The sequence below is a fragment of the Myotis daubentonii genome, chromosome 3 (genome assembly GCF_963259705.1).
Source record: "Myotis daubentonii chromosome 3, mMyoDau2.1, whole genome shotgun sequence".
NCBI classification, from domain to species: domain Eukaryota; kingdom Metazoa; phylum Chordata; class Mammalia; order Chiroptera; family Vespertilionidae; genus Myotis; species Myotis daubentonii.
In genome coordinates this window covers 175,493,169-175,509,691 of record NC_081842.1, presented here as the reverse complement: position 1 = coordinate 175,509,691, position 16,523 = coordinate 175,493,169, and the positions used below count along the sequence as shown (strand labels likewise).

Genomic DNA, 16,523 nt, shown 5'->3' with positions numbered 1-16,523 from the left:
GAAATACTAAAGGCCCAGTGCACGAATTTGTGCACAGGTGGGGCCCCTCTGGGTGGCCTGTGGGGATAGGGCTGAAACCTGAAATCCAACACTGCCTGCAGCTCCTACCTGCCGCTCCCGCTCATCCTGGCCCCACTCAAAGAGTGGGAGGGGGGAGCCTCTTGAGGGGAGTGGCTTGTGGGATGGGGCTGAAACTGGCTCTCCGACATCCCCCGAGGGGTCCTGGATTGTGAGAGGGTGCAGGCCAGGCTGAGGGACCCTTGTGGTGCATGATCGGGCTGGGGAGGGCTCCAGGATGTGTCCGGCCTCATCTTGCCCAGTCCCGATTGGGGTTGGCCGTAGAGAGACACGGGAGGTTGGCCAGCCGGAAAAGGACTGCGGGAGAGCTCCAGGGATGTCCGGCACATCTCACTCAGTCCCAGCAGCAAGCTAACCTACCAGTCAGACCAGGGGTGGGCAAACTTTTTGACTCGAGGGCCACAATGGGTTCTTAAACTGGACCGGAGGGCCGGAACAAAAGCATGGATGGAGTGTTTGTGTGAACTAATACAAATTCAAAGTAAACATCATTACATAAAAGGGTACGGTCTTTTTTTTTTTTAGTTTTACTCATTTCAAACGGGCCGGATCCGGCCCACGGGCCGTAGTTTGCCCACGGCTGAGTCAGACCATCTGCACCCTGGTGGTCAGTGCATGTCATGGAGAGCGATTAAGCAGCCTTAGCATATCATTAGCATATTACACTTAGATTGGTTGAACAGTCGACCGGTCACCAGACGACCAGACACTTAGCATATTAGGCTTTTATTATATACAACTAGAGGCCCGGTGCACAAAAATTTGTGCACTCGGGGGAAAGGGGGGTCCCTCAGACCACCTTGTACCCTCTTGCAGTCTGGGACCCCTCGGGAGATAACGACCTGCTGGCTTAGGCCTGCTCCAGGATAATGAGGAAGCTGGGGTGACAGGTCACACTGTCCCTGGAAGCCTGGGTCAAACACTGGAGGGCCGGTTAGGGCCGTGACTGGTGGTGAATTGCAACCAGCCCGGATCTCCCCCAAGAGGGGCAGTTGGGGGCGTGACTTCTGGCCACCACTGTGGTTGCCGCACCAGCCCCGATTCCCCGGTGGGAGAGCCTGTTGGGCGGGAGAGCGGGTTGGGGGCGAGTCGCCCCGCTGGCCCACGTCCGGGTCTGCCGGCGGGATCCGGTCCCGGGCGACCGCCGGCACTCACACCTCCAACCCGCTCTCTGATGGCGCTGTACCATCCTGCCTGCAGTATGCAAATTAGCCGCCATCTTTGTTGGCGGTTAACTGCCATCTTAGTTGGCAGTTAATTTGCATATCGCCGTGATTAGCCAATGGGAAGGGTAGTGGTCGTACGCCAATTACCATGTTTCTCTTTTATTAGTGTAGATGTTATTAATAATAACACAATTTTTACAGACTAAAGAGCTTAACCAACCATCACAAAATTCTTTTTTTTGTTGTTGTTAATCCTTGCCCTAACTGGTTTGGCTCAGTGGATAGAGCATCGGCCTGTGGACTGAAAGGTCCCAGGTTCGATTCCGGTCAAGGGCATGTACCCTGGTTGCGGGCACATCCCCAGTAGGGGGTGTGCAGGAGGCAGCTGATCGGTGTTTCTCTCTCATTGATGTTTCTAACTCTCTATCCCTCTCCCTTCCTCTCTTTAAAAAAATCAATAAAATATATTAAAAAATAAATAAAATTTAAAAAAATAAAATAAAAAAGTAAAATTTGTTAATCCTCAACCGAGGATATTTTTCCATTGACTTTTAGAAAGAGTGTAAGGGGTGGGGAGAGAGAGAGAAACATCAATGTGAGAGAAACACTAGGATTGCTTGTCTCCTGCACATGCCCTGACCAGGGCAGGGGATCAAGCCTGCAACCAAGATACGGACCTTTGACTGGAATTGAATCTGGGACCTCCAGTGCCGCGACTGGAGGCTGATACTCTATCCACGGAACCAAATCATCTAGGGCCACCACAAAATTCTTAAATGGTAGATATGGTCTTTAAACTCTGGCCCATTGCATTAAATCCATTATTATGACATAAATAATTTAACACAAATCATTCATAAAGTAACTTAAAAGTAGAATCTTTAGAATAATGCCTATAAGAGAGTTTATATTCTTCCATTTTTAGTGTAAATTTATTTGTTTCACCATTCCCCGCTATGGAACTATTTTTAAGGGGTTATCTATAATAACATAGTAATTTTCAAATTGAAGATATTTTTGTCAAAATTCTATTTGACATCTTTGTATATGTAAATGTATTATTTAAAATTTCCTAGCTTATCTTCAGTGGCACCACTTTATCCTGATTTTCCTATTTTTTATCCACTCTTTTGATACCAAAGATTCTGTCAAGAAACTTTAAAAAAATATATTTTTTAATTGATTTCAGAGAGGAAAAGAGAGAAACATTAATGATGAGAGAGAATCATTGACCAGCTGCCTCCTGCATGCCCCCCAGTGGGGATTGAGCCTCCACGTGCCCTGACCGGGATTAGAACTGTGACCTCCTGGTTCATAGGTCGACACTCAACCACGGAGTCACGCCAGCCTGGCAAGAAACCTTTTTACTTATCATACTCTAAATAGTCTCATCCATTTCTTTGCTTTTGACTAGTATAGATACATGCCTATGTCTTCATAGCTCATATTTTTCTCTAGAGTTCCAGGCTATTATATTTTACTAGATGGCTCTTTCTGGATGTGTCTCATGGGTACCGCAATTTTAACACTAAAATACTTTCTCTTCCTATTGATTAAATGAATGGTGCTACTATTCATGTACTCATTCAAGCCAAAAATCTGGAAATCACTCTTCCCTTATTACTCATACTATAAATCCAATTCACAGTTCCTTAATCTGTTCCAATCTGTTCTTTCTCCATGCCCAATGCCATTGCTTTAGTTTCTACCCTTACCATTTCTTGCCTGAATTACTGTAATAACTTCCTAACTGATCTTTTTGCCTTTTTTCTTATCCCCCAAGTCTATCTTCTAAATAGCTTCAGAAAATTTTTTGTCAAATGCAAACCTAAACACATCTCTCCTTAAAATGCAAATCTAAACACATTCTCCTTAAATTGCTGAGCATAGCTTTAAGGATAAAATTCAAGTATCAACTCAGTAAATGTGTCAAACTACATGGTGGGAACTGAGACTACAATAACAAACAAAACAAATATCTGTCCTATGAAACCTTACTCTAGGCCTTTTCAATGATAACTTTCTCTCTTATTACTCTCTCTTCCAGCCATAATCATCAAGCAGTGCTAAAAAGTATCTTTTTCTCTTTCCCTGTCTCCTTCTATTATCTCCAAGCCATTCTAATTATTTAAAAAGCTCTATTCACCTACTTATCCTAAGGTACAGATGCCAGAAATAATGGGGAAAAAATACTTCTTTTAAATAAAAGACTAATTTTGAAGTGATAAAACTATCTGTCCTGAAAAGTAAAAGAGTAAAAATTTGTGAGGAGTGGACAGAAACAGATTGACCAGAAACTTAGAAAGTTAGATAAGATGTATGTATAATAGCAAAGTTCCATGAGAAATACATTCTTGAAGAATTTTCCTACAAAATACCTGGGCCAGCTAATTCTATACTGAGTAATAAAATGGTAAAGAAGATCAGTGAAACTCAGCAGATAAAGAACACTTATTATAAAAATGCTGTCATGAAACAGATGAAAGTTCTAATGAAATATTTTGCCTTACATTATAAAAAAATGTGTGAAGTCATTAACTTTACAAAGGAAAAGACAGAAATAAAAATTTAAGGAAAGATAGCAAGAATCAGAAAGTGATGATGAAACAGGAGCTCACATGAGAGTAGACACTACTTGAAAAAGAAATAGAAACACAAAAGATAAAATTGGTAAAAGAAAGATGTAAAGAACATAAAAGTATGTATAGGGGAGAGAAAAGCACCTAAAATGAATAGAAATTCAAAAAGTGTTAAAAAAAAAAAAAAAAAAAAGGAGCCCAGCGGCGTTGCTCAATGGTTGAGCGTTGACCTATGAACCAGGAGGTCACAGTTCGATCCCTGGTCAGGGCACATGCTTGGGTTGTAGGCTCTATCTCCAGTATGGGGGGGTGCAGGAGTCAGCTGATCAGTGATTTTCATTATTGATGTTTCTATCTCTCTCTCCCTTTCCCTTCCTCTCTGAAATCAATAAAAATATATCTTAACAAAAATAAAGTGTTAACAAAGGATAGAGAAAATGATAGGTAAAAGGTAAAGCAAAAACAGATCCAACATATGTGTAACTGGTAGCAAGCAGAAAAAAATATCCAAACCCTGGAAAAAAACAAATATTCACTTCTACACTCAAGAAAACTTTCTGAACTAAGTGAATTAAAAGTAGACATGTGCCTGAGAAAATTAACAAAAACCAGTCAACACCATAACATATTCTACAAAAGGGATTTAATTTCAAATATAAAGAAAAAGATCACTGCCCCAGCTGGTTTGGCTCGGTGGATAGAGCGTCGGCCTGTGGACTGAAGGGTCCTGGATCCGATTCCAGTCAAGGGCACATGCCTGGGTTGTGGGCTCAATCCCCAGTAGGGGACGTGCAAGAGGCAGCCAATCAATGATTCGCATCATTGATCTTTCTCTCTCTCTCTCTCTCTCTCTCTCTCTCTCTCTCTCTCTGCCTTCCTCTCAGAAGTCAATAAAAATACATTTTAAAAAAAAGAAAAAAAGATCACTTGAGCAGCTGAGAGGGAAAAATTTATGTAAAGGGAAGAAAATATCAGGCTATATTCAGATGGCTCTACAACAATATTTAATGCCAGAATAAAATGATAATCAAGTACCTCTTTTATCCTATTAAGTATTCTTTATGTTTTAAGTTTTGCTTTCTTGCCCTTTTTATTATTCAAAGTCTGAGGTAAAAATTTCACTTGCTGTCTTAAAAGTAGAAACAACTTTGAATAATCAAGAACTTGGGAAAATTTCCCAAGAACTTTCTTGAGAAAATAGCTACAGAATAGTATTTAGCTGCTTGATATTCATTCAGCTATGTTTGACATTTTTCCTTTTGGCACCTGACATAATTAATGATAAAGTTGAATAACTTTTTTGAATTCAATAATAAAGTTTAAAAAAATTTCAAAGCCCAACTCACACACAGAAGCACTGAGGATCAAACATAAACAACATCCATAAAGAAGCCAATGAAAGCCAACAGTCACATATAGCCCACCTCTTGCCATATGATATTAGGATCCCGCAACTGACTGAAAGTCCCTCCAAATCACAGCCATATATGCTCCACTGTTTTGCAGCACCAATTTTGCATATATTTTGTTCTTTATTGTCTATGAACTTAATGCCAGTGCTGCTCAATAAAACCCAATGAGAGAAATAACTACAGTTGACCCTTGAACAACAAAAGTTTGAACTCATACATTAATTGTTTTCAGTAAATACTGCGAATGTATTTTCTTTTCCTTGTGATTTTAATAACATTTTCTTTTCCCTAGCTTACTTTATTATAAGAATATAGCATATAATACACATAACATACAAAATATGTGTTAATAAACTGTTTATGTTATTGGTAAGGCTTCCGTTTAACAGTAGGCTGTAGTAGTTAAGTTTTGGGAGGAGTTAAAGTTATACGTGAATTTTTGAATGTGCAGGGATCAGTGCCCCTAACATCTATGATGTTCAAGGATCAACTGTACTAAAGAGTGAAATGCTAATGGTAGGGTTGTGCTTTGTAAGGCTACAAACCATTGTGATAGTTAAGATTTTTTTTTCTTTCCCAAGAACCAATTTGTACTTGCTTGGTGGCAATATTACCCCCACTAAGAATTCATAATCTAACAAAATAGATGACTAAAGATATTACATAACTAGATAAAGGTAATTGTTAGAGCAATATAAACTTTCCTGAATATAATAAACATTATACCCAAGACATAAAGTGAACTAATCAGATAGTTCAAGGTAAAAACAACCAACACATTTTTTTAAAGAAGGGGAGGCATAATAACATAATACAACAGAATTCAAGGACATATTTGTTATAATAGCAAATATGAAAAGATTTACCTCACTTAGAGTGTATTACATAGAAAAATTCTATCTTGTATATGAGAGGCACACCTAAAACAGATTCTTAAAAGTAAAAATAAAGAAACAAAGGTAACTGAAGAACACATAAGAGGTATAGGGAAGATAAAAGCACACAAAATGAACAGGATTCAAATTAAAAAGAAATCAGAGGTATCTTAATACAAGGTAGAATTTAGACCAAAATAAGCTTAAAATAAAGCCTATTCAATTCTGAAGGGAATAATAATTCATAGAAAGGATGTAATAGTTATGAATATCAATTCACCCAATAAGAGCTAAAGGAGAAAAATATACAATTTGTAGGCTTAAAATCATTTCTCAGTCCAGCAAATGGACCAAAAATAAACAAGGATATAGAAAGACAGAATAATGTAATTAATAAGGTATTTTTGTTTGTTTAACTCAATGCTCTAAAAATAAGAAATACCCCTTCTTTTTAAATGCTTGTGTAACATTTACAAAAACACTGCATACACGAACACACAAACACACACGGTACAAAAGAGATAAATACTGTTTGATCATACTGCAATAAAACTAACATCAAAACTTAAACATGTCTGACCAGTGTGGCTCAGTGGATTGAGCATCATCCCATGCACCAAGAGGTTGCTGGTTCGATTCTGGTCAGGGTACATGCCCAGGTTGCAGGCTTAATCCCCAGTAGGGGCCGCAGAAGGCAGCGGATCCATGTTTCTATCTCTCTCCCTTTCTTTCTCTCTAAAACCTATAAATACATTATTTAAAACAACAACAACAAAAACCAAGAATTTTAAAAACAAGCCCTACCTAGGTAGGTTAGCTGGTTAGAGCATCGTTCTAAAATGTCTAGGTTGTGGGTTTGATCCCAGGTCAGGGCACATATGAGAATCAACCAATGAATGTATAAATAACATAAATGTTTCTCTTTCTCTCTCTAAAATCAATATTTAAAAAAAATAATTTAAAAAACTTTAAAACAAAAAGGACTATCAACTGTTTGGATTAAAAGAAAATACTACATATCAGACCCAATAAGGTACCCAAAACAGTGCTCAAAGAAAAATTCTAAAATTTAATTTTTAAATACTTACCTGAGTGAATTAAACATCTGACAAAAAAAAAAAAAAAAAAACCACACACAAAAAACTAAAATAAAAAATACAAACATGAATGTATTATCAAATAAATACTTAAATGAAAAAATGGAATTCCTCAGTCTGGCATATAATCATAAAATATCAAGCAAGATATTTAAACACTTAATTTTCTTTATTACTAGAGGCCCAGCGTGTGACTGAAATCGCACCTCCGCGGGGGTCCAGGACCCGCCAGACAAGCCCGACCGGTGCCGCAGGGGGCAGGGGGCTGGGCCCACTCCTGACACTTGCAGCGTCCCCCGACCCCCCTGCCTGTGCCCACTCCGGGGCGACCGAGCCACTGCACTGGCTCAGGCAGGCCCCCCTCTGTCTCCGTCTCCGCCCAGGCCTCACCTGCACGTGCAACTTCCTCCTGTCTGGTCGTGACCTGTTACAGCGCCCCGGCCTAATCTCTCTCTCTCTCTCTCTCTCTCTCTCTCTCTCTCTCTCTATATATATATATATATATATATATATATATAGAGAGAGAGAGAGAGAGAGAGAGAGAATATATATTATATATAGATTATATATATATTATTATATATATATAATCTATATATATATATATAGATTACTTTCATTTTACTTAATGATAACAATTAAAATTTATAACAGCTCAACATAGATTTATTTATTTATTTATTTTAAAATATATTTTATTGATTTTTTACAGAGAAGAAGGGAGAGGGATATAGAGTTAGTAACATCGATGGGAGAGAAACATCCATCAGCTGCCTCCTGCACACCCCCTATTGGGGATGTGCCTGCAACCAAGGTTCATGCCCTTGACTGGAATCGAACCTGGGACCTTTCAGTCCACAGGCCGACGCTCTATCCACTGAGCCAAACCGGTGAGGGCTCAACATAGATTTATATTCAAAGTTTACTACTGCATGTTATTTTTTTAAAATACATTTTTATTGATTTCAGAAAGGAGAGAAGAGGGAGAGAGAGATAGAAACATCCATGATAAGAGAGAATAATGGATCGGCTGCCTCCTTCAAATCCCCCACTGGGGACCAAGCCCACAACATGGGCATGTGCCCTTGACCGGAATCGGACCCAGGACCTTTCAGTTTGCAGGCCAACGCTCTATTCACTGAGCCAAACCACTAGGGCTATATGTTAGTTTTTAATATAGAAAACAAAATTAAGGATTTGAATTTTTATAAGATATCCATAAATGAGAACTATCAAGATAGTCTAGGATTGGGCTCAAAATACGTAAAATAATTCCATTCTTCTCCCCAAATCCATAAAATAGACAGCTGCAGGAGTTATATTCCATTATGAATCCAGAGGCAAAATACTTACATTCCCTATTTCAAAGTTTTGTCTCATCAGTAGATAAAGGGAGGCACTAGCATGCGACCGTATTGTACTGATGCTACTGCTACAGTGTCGGAGAAGCCGGAGGCATAAATCAGCACACTGTTCTGTCTCTTCTTCAAACAGGAGTTCAGGGAACTGTAAAAAAACAACACCAACATTGAAGTTATGTAGCCTGAACTAGAGATTTGTTAGTATAGCCAAGAATCAAAAGAATGGTGAAGGGACAATATTTGCTAATCTATATATACATATAAAGGCTAATATGCAAAGTATCCCCTCGTGAGTTTGACTGACCGGCAGTTCGATCGCTCGCTATGATGTGCGCTGAACACCAGGGGGTAGCGTGGAACGAAGGAAGGCCCCAGCTGGCAGGACCCTACCCATGCATGGATTTCATGCACTGGGCCTCTAGTGGTTAATAATGTGGACCAGAGTCAGACAGACTGGGTTTGAATACTAACTATGGCACTGACTAGCTTGTAGCAGTGTGACCTTGGACAAGTTTTCTCCTCCAAAAAATGAGCCTAATAATATTATCTACATGGGGTTGTATGACTATCTTATATCAGATAATGTCCATAAAACACTTGATATAGTAACAAACATGTATAATTCTGTAATATGTTTTTATTATTATAAAATAGTACTATAAGTTATTTTCACTGGTTAAGTTTCATCAACAGCTCTGTATTCCATCTTATAAGATGTATAAAATGAAATAGTTACCTTTGAATATGATCTCACTTATTTGTGGAATCTAATGAACAAAAAGAATTGACCAAAAAATAAGACCTAAGCATGGAGGAACAGACTGACATACCTCGATGTGGGGTTGAGGGGACGAGAAGAGATACCAAAGAACTTATATACTTATACGTATAGCCCATGGACATGGGCAATAAGGTGGTGAAGATCTGGGAGTGTTAGGGAGGAGCTGAGAGGAGGGAAGTAAGGATGGGGCGAATGGGAGATATCTGTAATACTATTAAAAAAAAAAAAAAAGAAATAGCTACCTTTGAGATTTAAGAATATACAAATTTTTTGGAGGAAACGAATGTAGAAAATAAATATTGAAGTCATAGAACAAACAAATGTACTTTATTTTCCATTCACCATATTTTAAGTTAATTTAAATTGAATGGACTGAACTACTTATTCATTGAATTCTTGATTTATCAAGTTGATATGGAACAGGCAGTACAAGAAATAAGGAAAGCCCCAAATTTAAAATTAGCTATTAATTTTAGGCCTTTCTCCACATCAAAACTAATTTTTTAAGCCAGAAACTGGTTAAAGGTGATCCAAATAAGAATTCCAAAAGGCAAATAATAAAAGAGAGACAAAGAAGACTCAAGGGTCTTGGGTTTCTATAAAAACTTTAAATATAAATACATTAATCAATGAACATGTCAAATGATTTTAGACAATGTTAATAAAGTCGAATAAGACTGAAGGAACAAAATTAACCTACCTTTGAAACCAGGGCCCTCTGTGTAGCAAAACAGTGTTGTAGATAAACTGCACTTTGGTTACAAGCCATACTATGTAGTAGCACTTTTAGCACCCCGCCAAGGATGCTCTCTTTGGATTCTGTTACAGAAACTGTCTGCAATTTAAAGATAGATAAATAAAAAAGAGATGTACTTGCAATTTGGTTAAGGAGACAGAATATGTATACACAAACAAATATTGTTTTTAAAATAGGAAAATGATAATATAAGATCTAGGACAGTGATGGCGAACCTATGACACGCGTGTCAGAGGTGACATGCAAACTCATTTTTTTGGTTGATTTTTCTTTGTTAAATGGCATTTAAATATATAAAATAAATATCAAAAATATAAATCTTTGTTTTACTATGGTTGCAAATATCAAAAAATTTCTATATGTGACACGGCACCAGAGTTAAGTTAGGGTTTTTCAAAATGCTGACACGCCGAGCTCAAAAGGTTCGCCATCACTGATCTAGGAGGACTTAAAAAAAAAGGAGCTTACCAGGATGTGGATAAAAGAAAAAAGGGAAAAACAGAATGGGCAGGATTTAAATGAAGCGGGCAGGGAGAGCCAGGATATAACTTTTTGGAACTACTTATATTTTAAATGTAATTATATGGCTCAATAAATACTTTTTCCCTAATCCCAATTTACCAAATCTATACTTTTTTTTTCTTTTAAATATATTTTCATTGATTTCAGAGAGGAAGGGAGGAGATAGAAACATCAATGATGAGAGAGAATCTTTGATCAGCTGCCTCCTGCACGCCCCCTACTGGAGATCGAGCCTGCACCCGGCAAGTGCCCTTGACCGGAATCGAACCGAGGACCCTTCAGTCCACAGGCTGAACCTCTATCCACTGAACAAAACCATCGAGGGAACCAAATCTATACTTTAAATTCCTCTCCTTTGTGTTCTTACCTGGACAACAATCTCTAGTGTATCCAAAATGATTAGGTTTGCTTCAGTAGCCAGATTTCCATCAATCAGTGCTTCATGTTCAATCTCTGCTCTTGACCTAATGCAAAATAGTATAAGAAATTATATTTATGTTAAAAAGAAACAAAACAAAACAATAGATCCACAATTCAAAAAAAGACTTAAAGATTCATAGAAAAACGAAACAAAACTTGGAACCATTTTTCAGTATTTGCCTGAATTGAAAATTTTAAGAGAATAAGGGAAAAGACAATATTTTACATATTAATGTTTTGTTTTACCCTACATTTTGTTGACCATTCCTATACACATTTTATCACTGAAAGCAGAAATACTTAGCTTCCAGAGATAACAGCAAACACAGGAAAGTGTTTTATTCTGCGTGGAATAGACACTAGGTGGTGCTATGTGGGCTTGCATTTAGGGCTGCTTCATGTAGCATTATTCAAAATGTTAAAGGATAAATGTACTTTTCCCCCTAAAGTTTCAAAAAATTTTAAATTTTTTTTAAAATATATTTTATTGATTTTTTACAGAGAGAAAGGGAGAGAGATAGAGAGTCAGAAACATCGATGAGAGAGAAACATCAATCAGCTGCCTCCTGCACATCTCCCACTGGGGATGTGCCCGCAACCCAGGTACATGCCCTTGACCGGAATCGAACCCGGGACCTTTCAGTCTGCAGGCCGACGTTCTATCCACTGAGCCAAACCGGTTTCGGCAAATTTTAAATTTTGATGCAGAAAATAAATTAACTCTTTAATGAAACTCTGGATGGAATCACGCATTAGAAATAAAACGTCTGATGCCAATCAAGTCATTTACTTGACTATCTAATATACACAAAAGTATTATTTAATAAAAATAAAAAATTTAGTCCTAAGCAGTTTGGCTCAGTGGATGGAGCGTCGGCCTGTGGAGTGAAGGGTCCCAGGTTCGATTCTGGTCAAGGGCATGTACCTTGGTTGCGGGCACATCCCCAGTAGGGGGTGTGCAGGAGGCAGCTAATCGATGTTTCTCTCTCATCGATGTTTCTAACTCTCTATCCCTCTCCCTTCCTCTCTGTAAAAAAATCAATAAAATACATTTAAAAAATAAATAAATAAATAAAATTTAAAAAGAACTATAAATGATTTATGGGTAAAGTTGAGATTTGTTTTAGTAGCAATAAATATATAGGAATTATATATTAAATCTAAATAGACAAAACAATACACAAAATCAAAGCAAAAATACAAGGACATACTAAATGCTAACTTACTGAAGTTCTTAGATGTTTAAGTCTCTGAATCTTTATTACTACCATTAAAGAGAAAAGTTCATGAGTTTACATTTTACAAATTAAAGAGAAAATACAGCATAGTTAGAATTAAATTGAAAAAGAAAATAATGCATTGTTCAAACTTAAAATCCAGAAAGACTGCTGTAAAGAAACATGACAAAAATATGGTATAGCCCTAGCTGGTTTGGCTCAGTGGATAGAGCGCCGGCCTGTGGACTGAAGGGTCCCATGTTCGATTCCAGTCACGGGCATTTGACTGTGTTGGTGGCCCATCCCCAGTAGGGGGCATGCAGGAGGCAGCTGATCAATGATTCTCTGTCATCATTGATGTTTCTCTCTCCCTCACTTTTCCTCTCTCAAATCAATAAAAATATATTTAAAAATATATATATGGTTTAAACAAAAAGAATCAGGAAAACACTAAAAAACAGCTTCCCTAGAACATGGCAAGATAAGCAGAAAGAACATTATACAAATGCAGAAATAAAGCAATATAGGCTGACTGCTTTGTGAATTCCACAACATATGTGGAAAAGTAATCAAAGAAATGGACTTAAGCATACAAAGGAGAAAAAGGAACACTCTAAGCTCAAAAATTTTAGCATATTAATTTTATACTCACTATTTGCTTTGGTCTGAATATTTGTGTCCCCACTACACTCTTGAGTTGAAAATCTAATGCCCAAGCTAATAGTATTAGGAGGTGAGGCAAAGGTCATGAGGGGAAGAGGTCTTGGGAATAGGATTAGTGCTTTTATAAAAGAGGCCCTGGGGAATCTGTTTGCCTTTCCACCATGTGAGGACACAGGAAGAGAGAAGTCTGTAACCTGGGAGAGGGTCGGACACCAAATCAGCTGGTGCCATGATCTTGAACTTCCCAGCTCCCAGAACTGTGAGAAATAAATTTGTTGTTTATAAGTGACCCAGCAAATGGTATTTTGTTATAGCAGCCTAAAGAGACTTAGAATTTCTGATAATTCCAGACTCTCATCTATATGGTACTGAGTCTGCTGTTACTGTGTTTTCTCTACTGGCTTGCATAGGGCCTTGCTTTCTGTGTTTTATGAGTTCACTGCTGTGAACTAATATTTCTGGAAGTTTATTTGTAAGAATCCTCTAACTCTTGGGCTGAAGATGGTTTCGGACAGAGTGACCAATCATCTTGGTTTGCTTAAGGACAGGACTGAGGGGTTCCCTGGGATATGAAACATTCAGTGCTAAAAATTAGGAGTACTAGGAAAACTTGAATGAGCTGGTCACCATATTCTAAAGTTTTTGGGCCAGTCAAGCTACTTGAGGGCTAACTTGTAATTACAAATTGTCAAGAGAAAATATCTAGCCCCTTAATTCAATGCCAAGTTTCAAGCCACACAATTTTACCTGCAGTCACCTAGGCAGTGAGAAGGGTTCATTTCTAGTTCTCTTTACACTGACGGTGTAGTCCGTTAGGCTTCTGGACTCATGGTAGTGCATTTTCGGTTGTTTTTCACCTGGCTTGCCTCCATACTAGAACCAGAAGACTCAGAGTGTTTTGTCTTCCTTTAATTGTATTTTAGGCTCCAAGAGGGCAAATAATAGTTTTCTAATTTTTGGTAATGGTTGAAATATTTAGTTAAGTGTGACACCCAAAATATATTCTAAAATGTTGTAGAATGCAACTTTCGAAGGGGAAAATGGGGTAACATTTAAAATATATAACATTATGCTTTACTGTACCACATTAAAAATTCTTGCCCCAAATCTGTTTAAATCTTTAATTTAAAAATTAAGTACAATAATTTTTTCTTCTAAGATTTGAATGCCTAACATATACATAAATAACATTAAAATTAGTCATTTTTCCTCTTGCATCTGAAATTCAACAAGCCTATCATTAACATAAAATAGAAGGTTATATTACTTGTCAAGTTTCTCAGTGTTTTGCCGCCAGTGAGTCATATCCTTTCTCCACCTCAGATTTTCTTGACTGCCAAAGGCACTTCCAGATGGGCTTCTCTCTGTCAAGTACATTTCAAAACCATTTTTAAAAATGTTATTTCAACTGGACCACTTATGTGTATACTTGCAAACAGTTAAGAAATACTGCACAATGTTAATAATTTTATACACAGCCATTTTATCCTCAATAACAATGTAAAAACCTGACAATAGTGCTTTTTATTCAAAGCTTTCATAACAGTTACAGAAGAAATATGTTTGCTACATGTATTACAAAAACAACAACACCCTTTTAAATAAGCACATTTTCTAATACTGATTTTCTCAAAATCTTAACCATGGCTTCTATGGCTCAACATGATATAACCTTATTTCCTACCATTATTCCTCTTGCTTGCACCACTACAGTTATATATGTATATTATACATATAATATATATTATATATATATAATATATATGTAATATATATTATACATACACACACATGCATAGTGTGTGTGTGTGTGTGTGTGTGTGTTGCATTCTGAATATATGCTCCTGATTTAGAACCTGTCTAAGGGTTGTTTTTCCTTCTGCCAGATTGTTCGTCCCAAATTTTCACTGGCCAATCATTCCTTACCTCCACAGAAAGGCCTTTCCCAACTCTCCAACTTCTTTTCCTCTTAATCTGCTTTACTTTTCTCCATAGCACTTACAAATACAAGACTATAAACTACTAAGAACAAAGACTGTTTACTTATCCAGCACTTAATGTCTGAGGCTGACAAAGTTTCTGGCACATTGCCAGTGCTCAGTAAGTTTTTGTTTGATAAAGAAAGAAAATAAGGATAATTCCTAGAGTAATTACTTCTTTTGGACAACGGAAAGCAGAGCAAGAGAAAAACGGGCTTTCTCCCAGGAGGTTTCTAGGATGGAAGGTGGACTGAATCGCATAGACTCTTTTAAGGGACAGTAGCAATAGAACTGATTTAGACAAATCCAGCAGAAGTGGAGAAGGGATTGGGAATTGTGCAGAAATATAAAAATACTTAAACAATAGAATGCCATGATTTTAGGCTTTCAATGAGAAGCTAATGCTCCTTTTTGAAAAACATGAGACCTTAAATTGGTTGGAAAGATGGAAAGAAAAATGAAAGTCAAAATTCAGAGTTCAAAGACTAATTTAAAAAATACTGAGAAAAAAATGTAATTTGCCACACAATAAAGGACATGTCTGGATATTTCTTTTGCTTTCTCTCCCTTCCCGTCTCTTTCTTTCCTTCTCTACTTACCTCTTTTTAATTTTAAAGTTCCTATCTTTAAGAAATTTAAAAAAAGAAAACAAGAATGATATGCCTATATTAAGATAGTTAACTAAATAAATGTGTAGTCTATTTACATTTTTATCATAAACTTTTTTTCATGAAACTGTTTTATCTCCTTAGTTAAGAATGTCTATCATTAGATAACCTAGCTTAAATGTCAAAATGCAAATAAGAATTACAAAGGCCTAATTTTTTAAAAACAAGAAGTTCAATTCTTTTTTTAAATTGAGATATAATTGACATATAACATTAGTTTCGAGCCAGCAACTGAGTTACGTGCCCTTGACCAAAATTGAACCCGGGACCCTTCAGTCTGCAAGTCAACGCTCTATACCCTGAGCCAAACTGGCTAGGGCTATTTGTTTGAAATTCCACAAACAGAGCTTCAGTTCTTAATTCAAATAATGATAGCTGTCTTAAGGCCACAGGTTTAAAAATGTAACATATTTTTGTGATAGTTTGGAGAATTTAAAAGGTAGTGTAACTAACTTTGTAGAGACCATATGTGTAAACATTTCATCAATTCTAAAGTTGTGTAAACATTTCACAAATTGAAGGAACAAGAAAGGCAATGTGTAAACATTTCATAAATTGTAACATATTGTTAATAGTTTCACCTTTCCAACAATAAACTTCAGAAAGAGCTGTAGTATAATATGAAGAACACTAAATTGGCAGTCAAAAGATCCTGCTTCTGTCACTTAGTTTATGATCTAAGGCAAGTTATTTATCTCTATGAGTTTTATTTTCTTCATCTTAAAGATGAGGATAATATACATTAGATTTTGGTAATAATTAAATGACCTACTTGAAAGTTAATTTTCATGCCTTTCTAGAAGATTGTTTTACATAATAAATGAATTAAAAAAATACATAGGTACATTTTGAATTGTATATAACTACAGTGAAAAAATCGGTGCTCTATTAATTCCATTAAAGGCAAAGACTTTATCTTTTTCATTATTAAATTCCAAACATACATAG

At 36.9% G+C, this 16,523-nt stretch overlaps 1 protein-coding gene across 6 annotated transcripts in view; it reads right to left on the bottom strand.

The window, feature by feature from the left end:
• DOCK7 (dedicator of cytokinesis 7) overlaps positions 1-16,523 on the bottom strand; it is a 185,941-nt gene that overhangs the window by 28,254 nt on the left and 141,164 nt on the right. For all 6 annotated transcript variants that reach the window (XM_059689325.1, XM_059689320.1, XM_059689322.1 and 3 more), the window contains 4 exons: positions 14,196-14,292; positions 10,996-11,092; positions 10,050-10,184; positions 8,561-8,713 (listed from right to left, as the gene is read on the bottom strand). In XM_059689325.1, the coding sequence (XP_059545308.1) occupies positions 8,561-8,713; positions 10,050-10,184; positions 10,996-11,092; positions 14,196-14,292 (482 nt within the window). The remainder of the gene's footprint in view (positions 1-8,560; positions 8,714-10,049; positions 10,185-10,995; positions 11,093-14,195; positions 14,293-16,523) is intronic.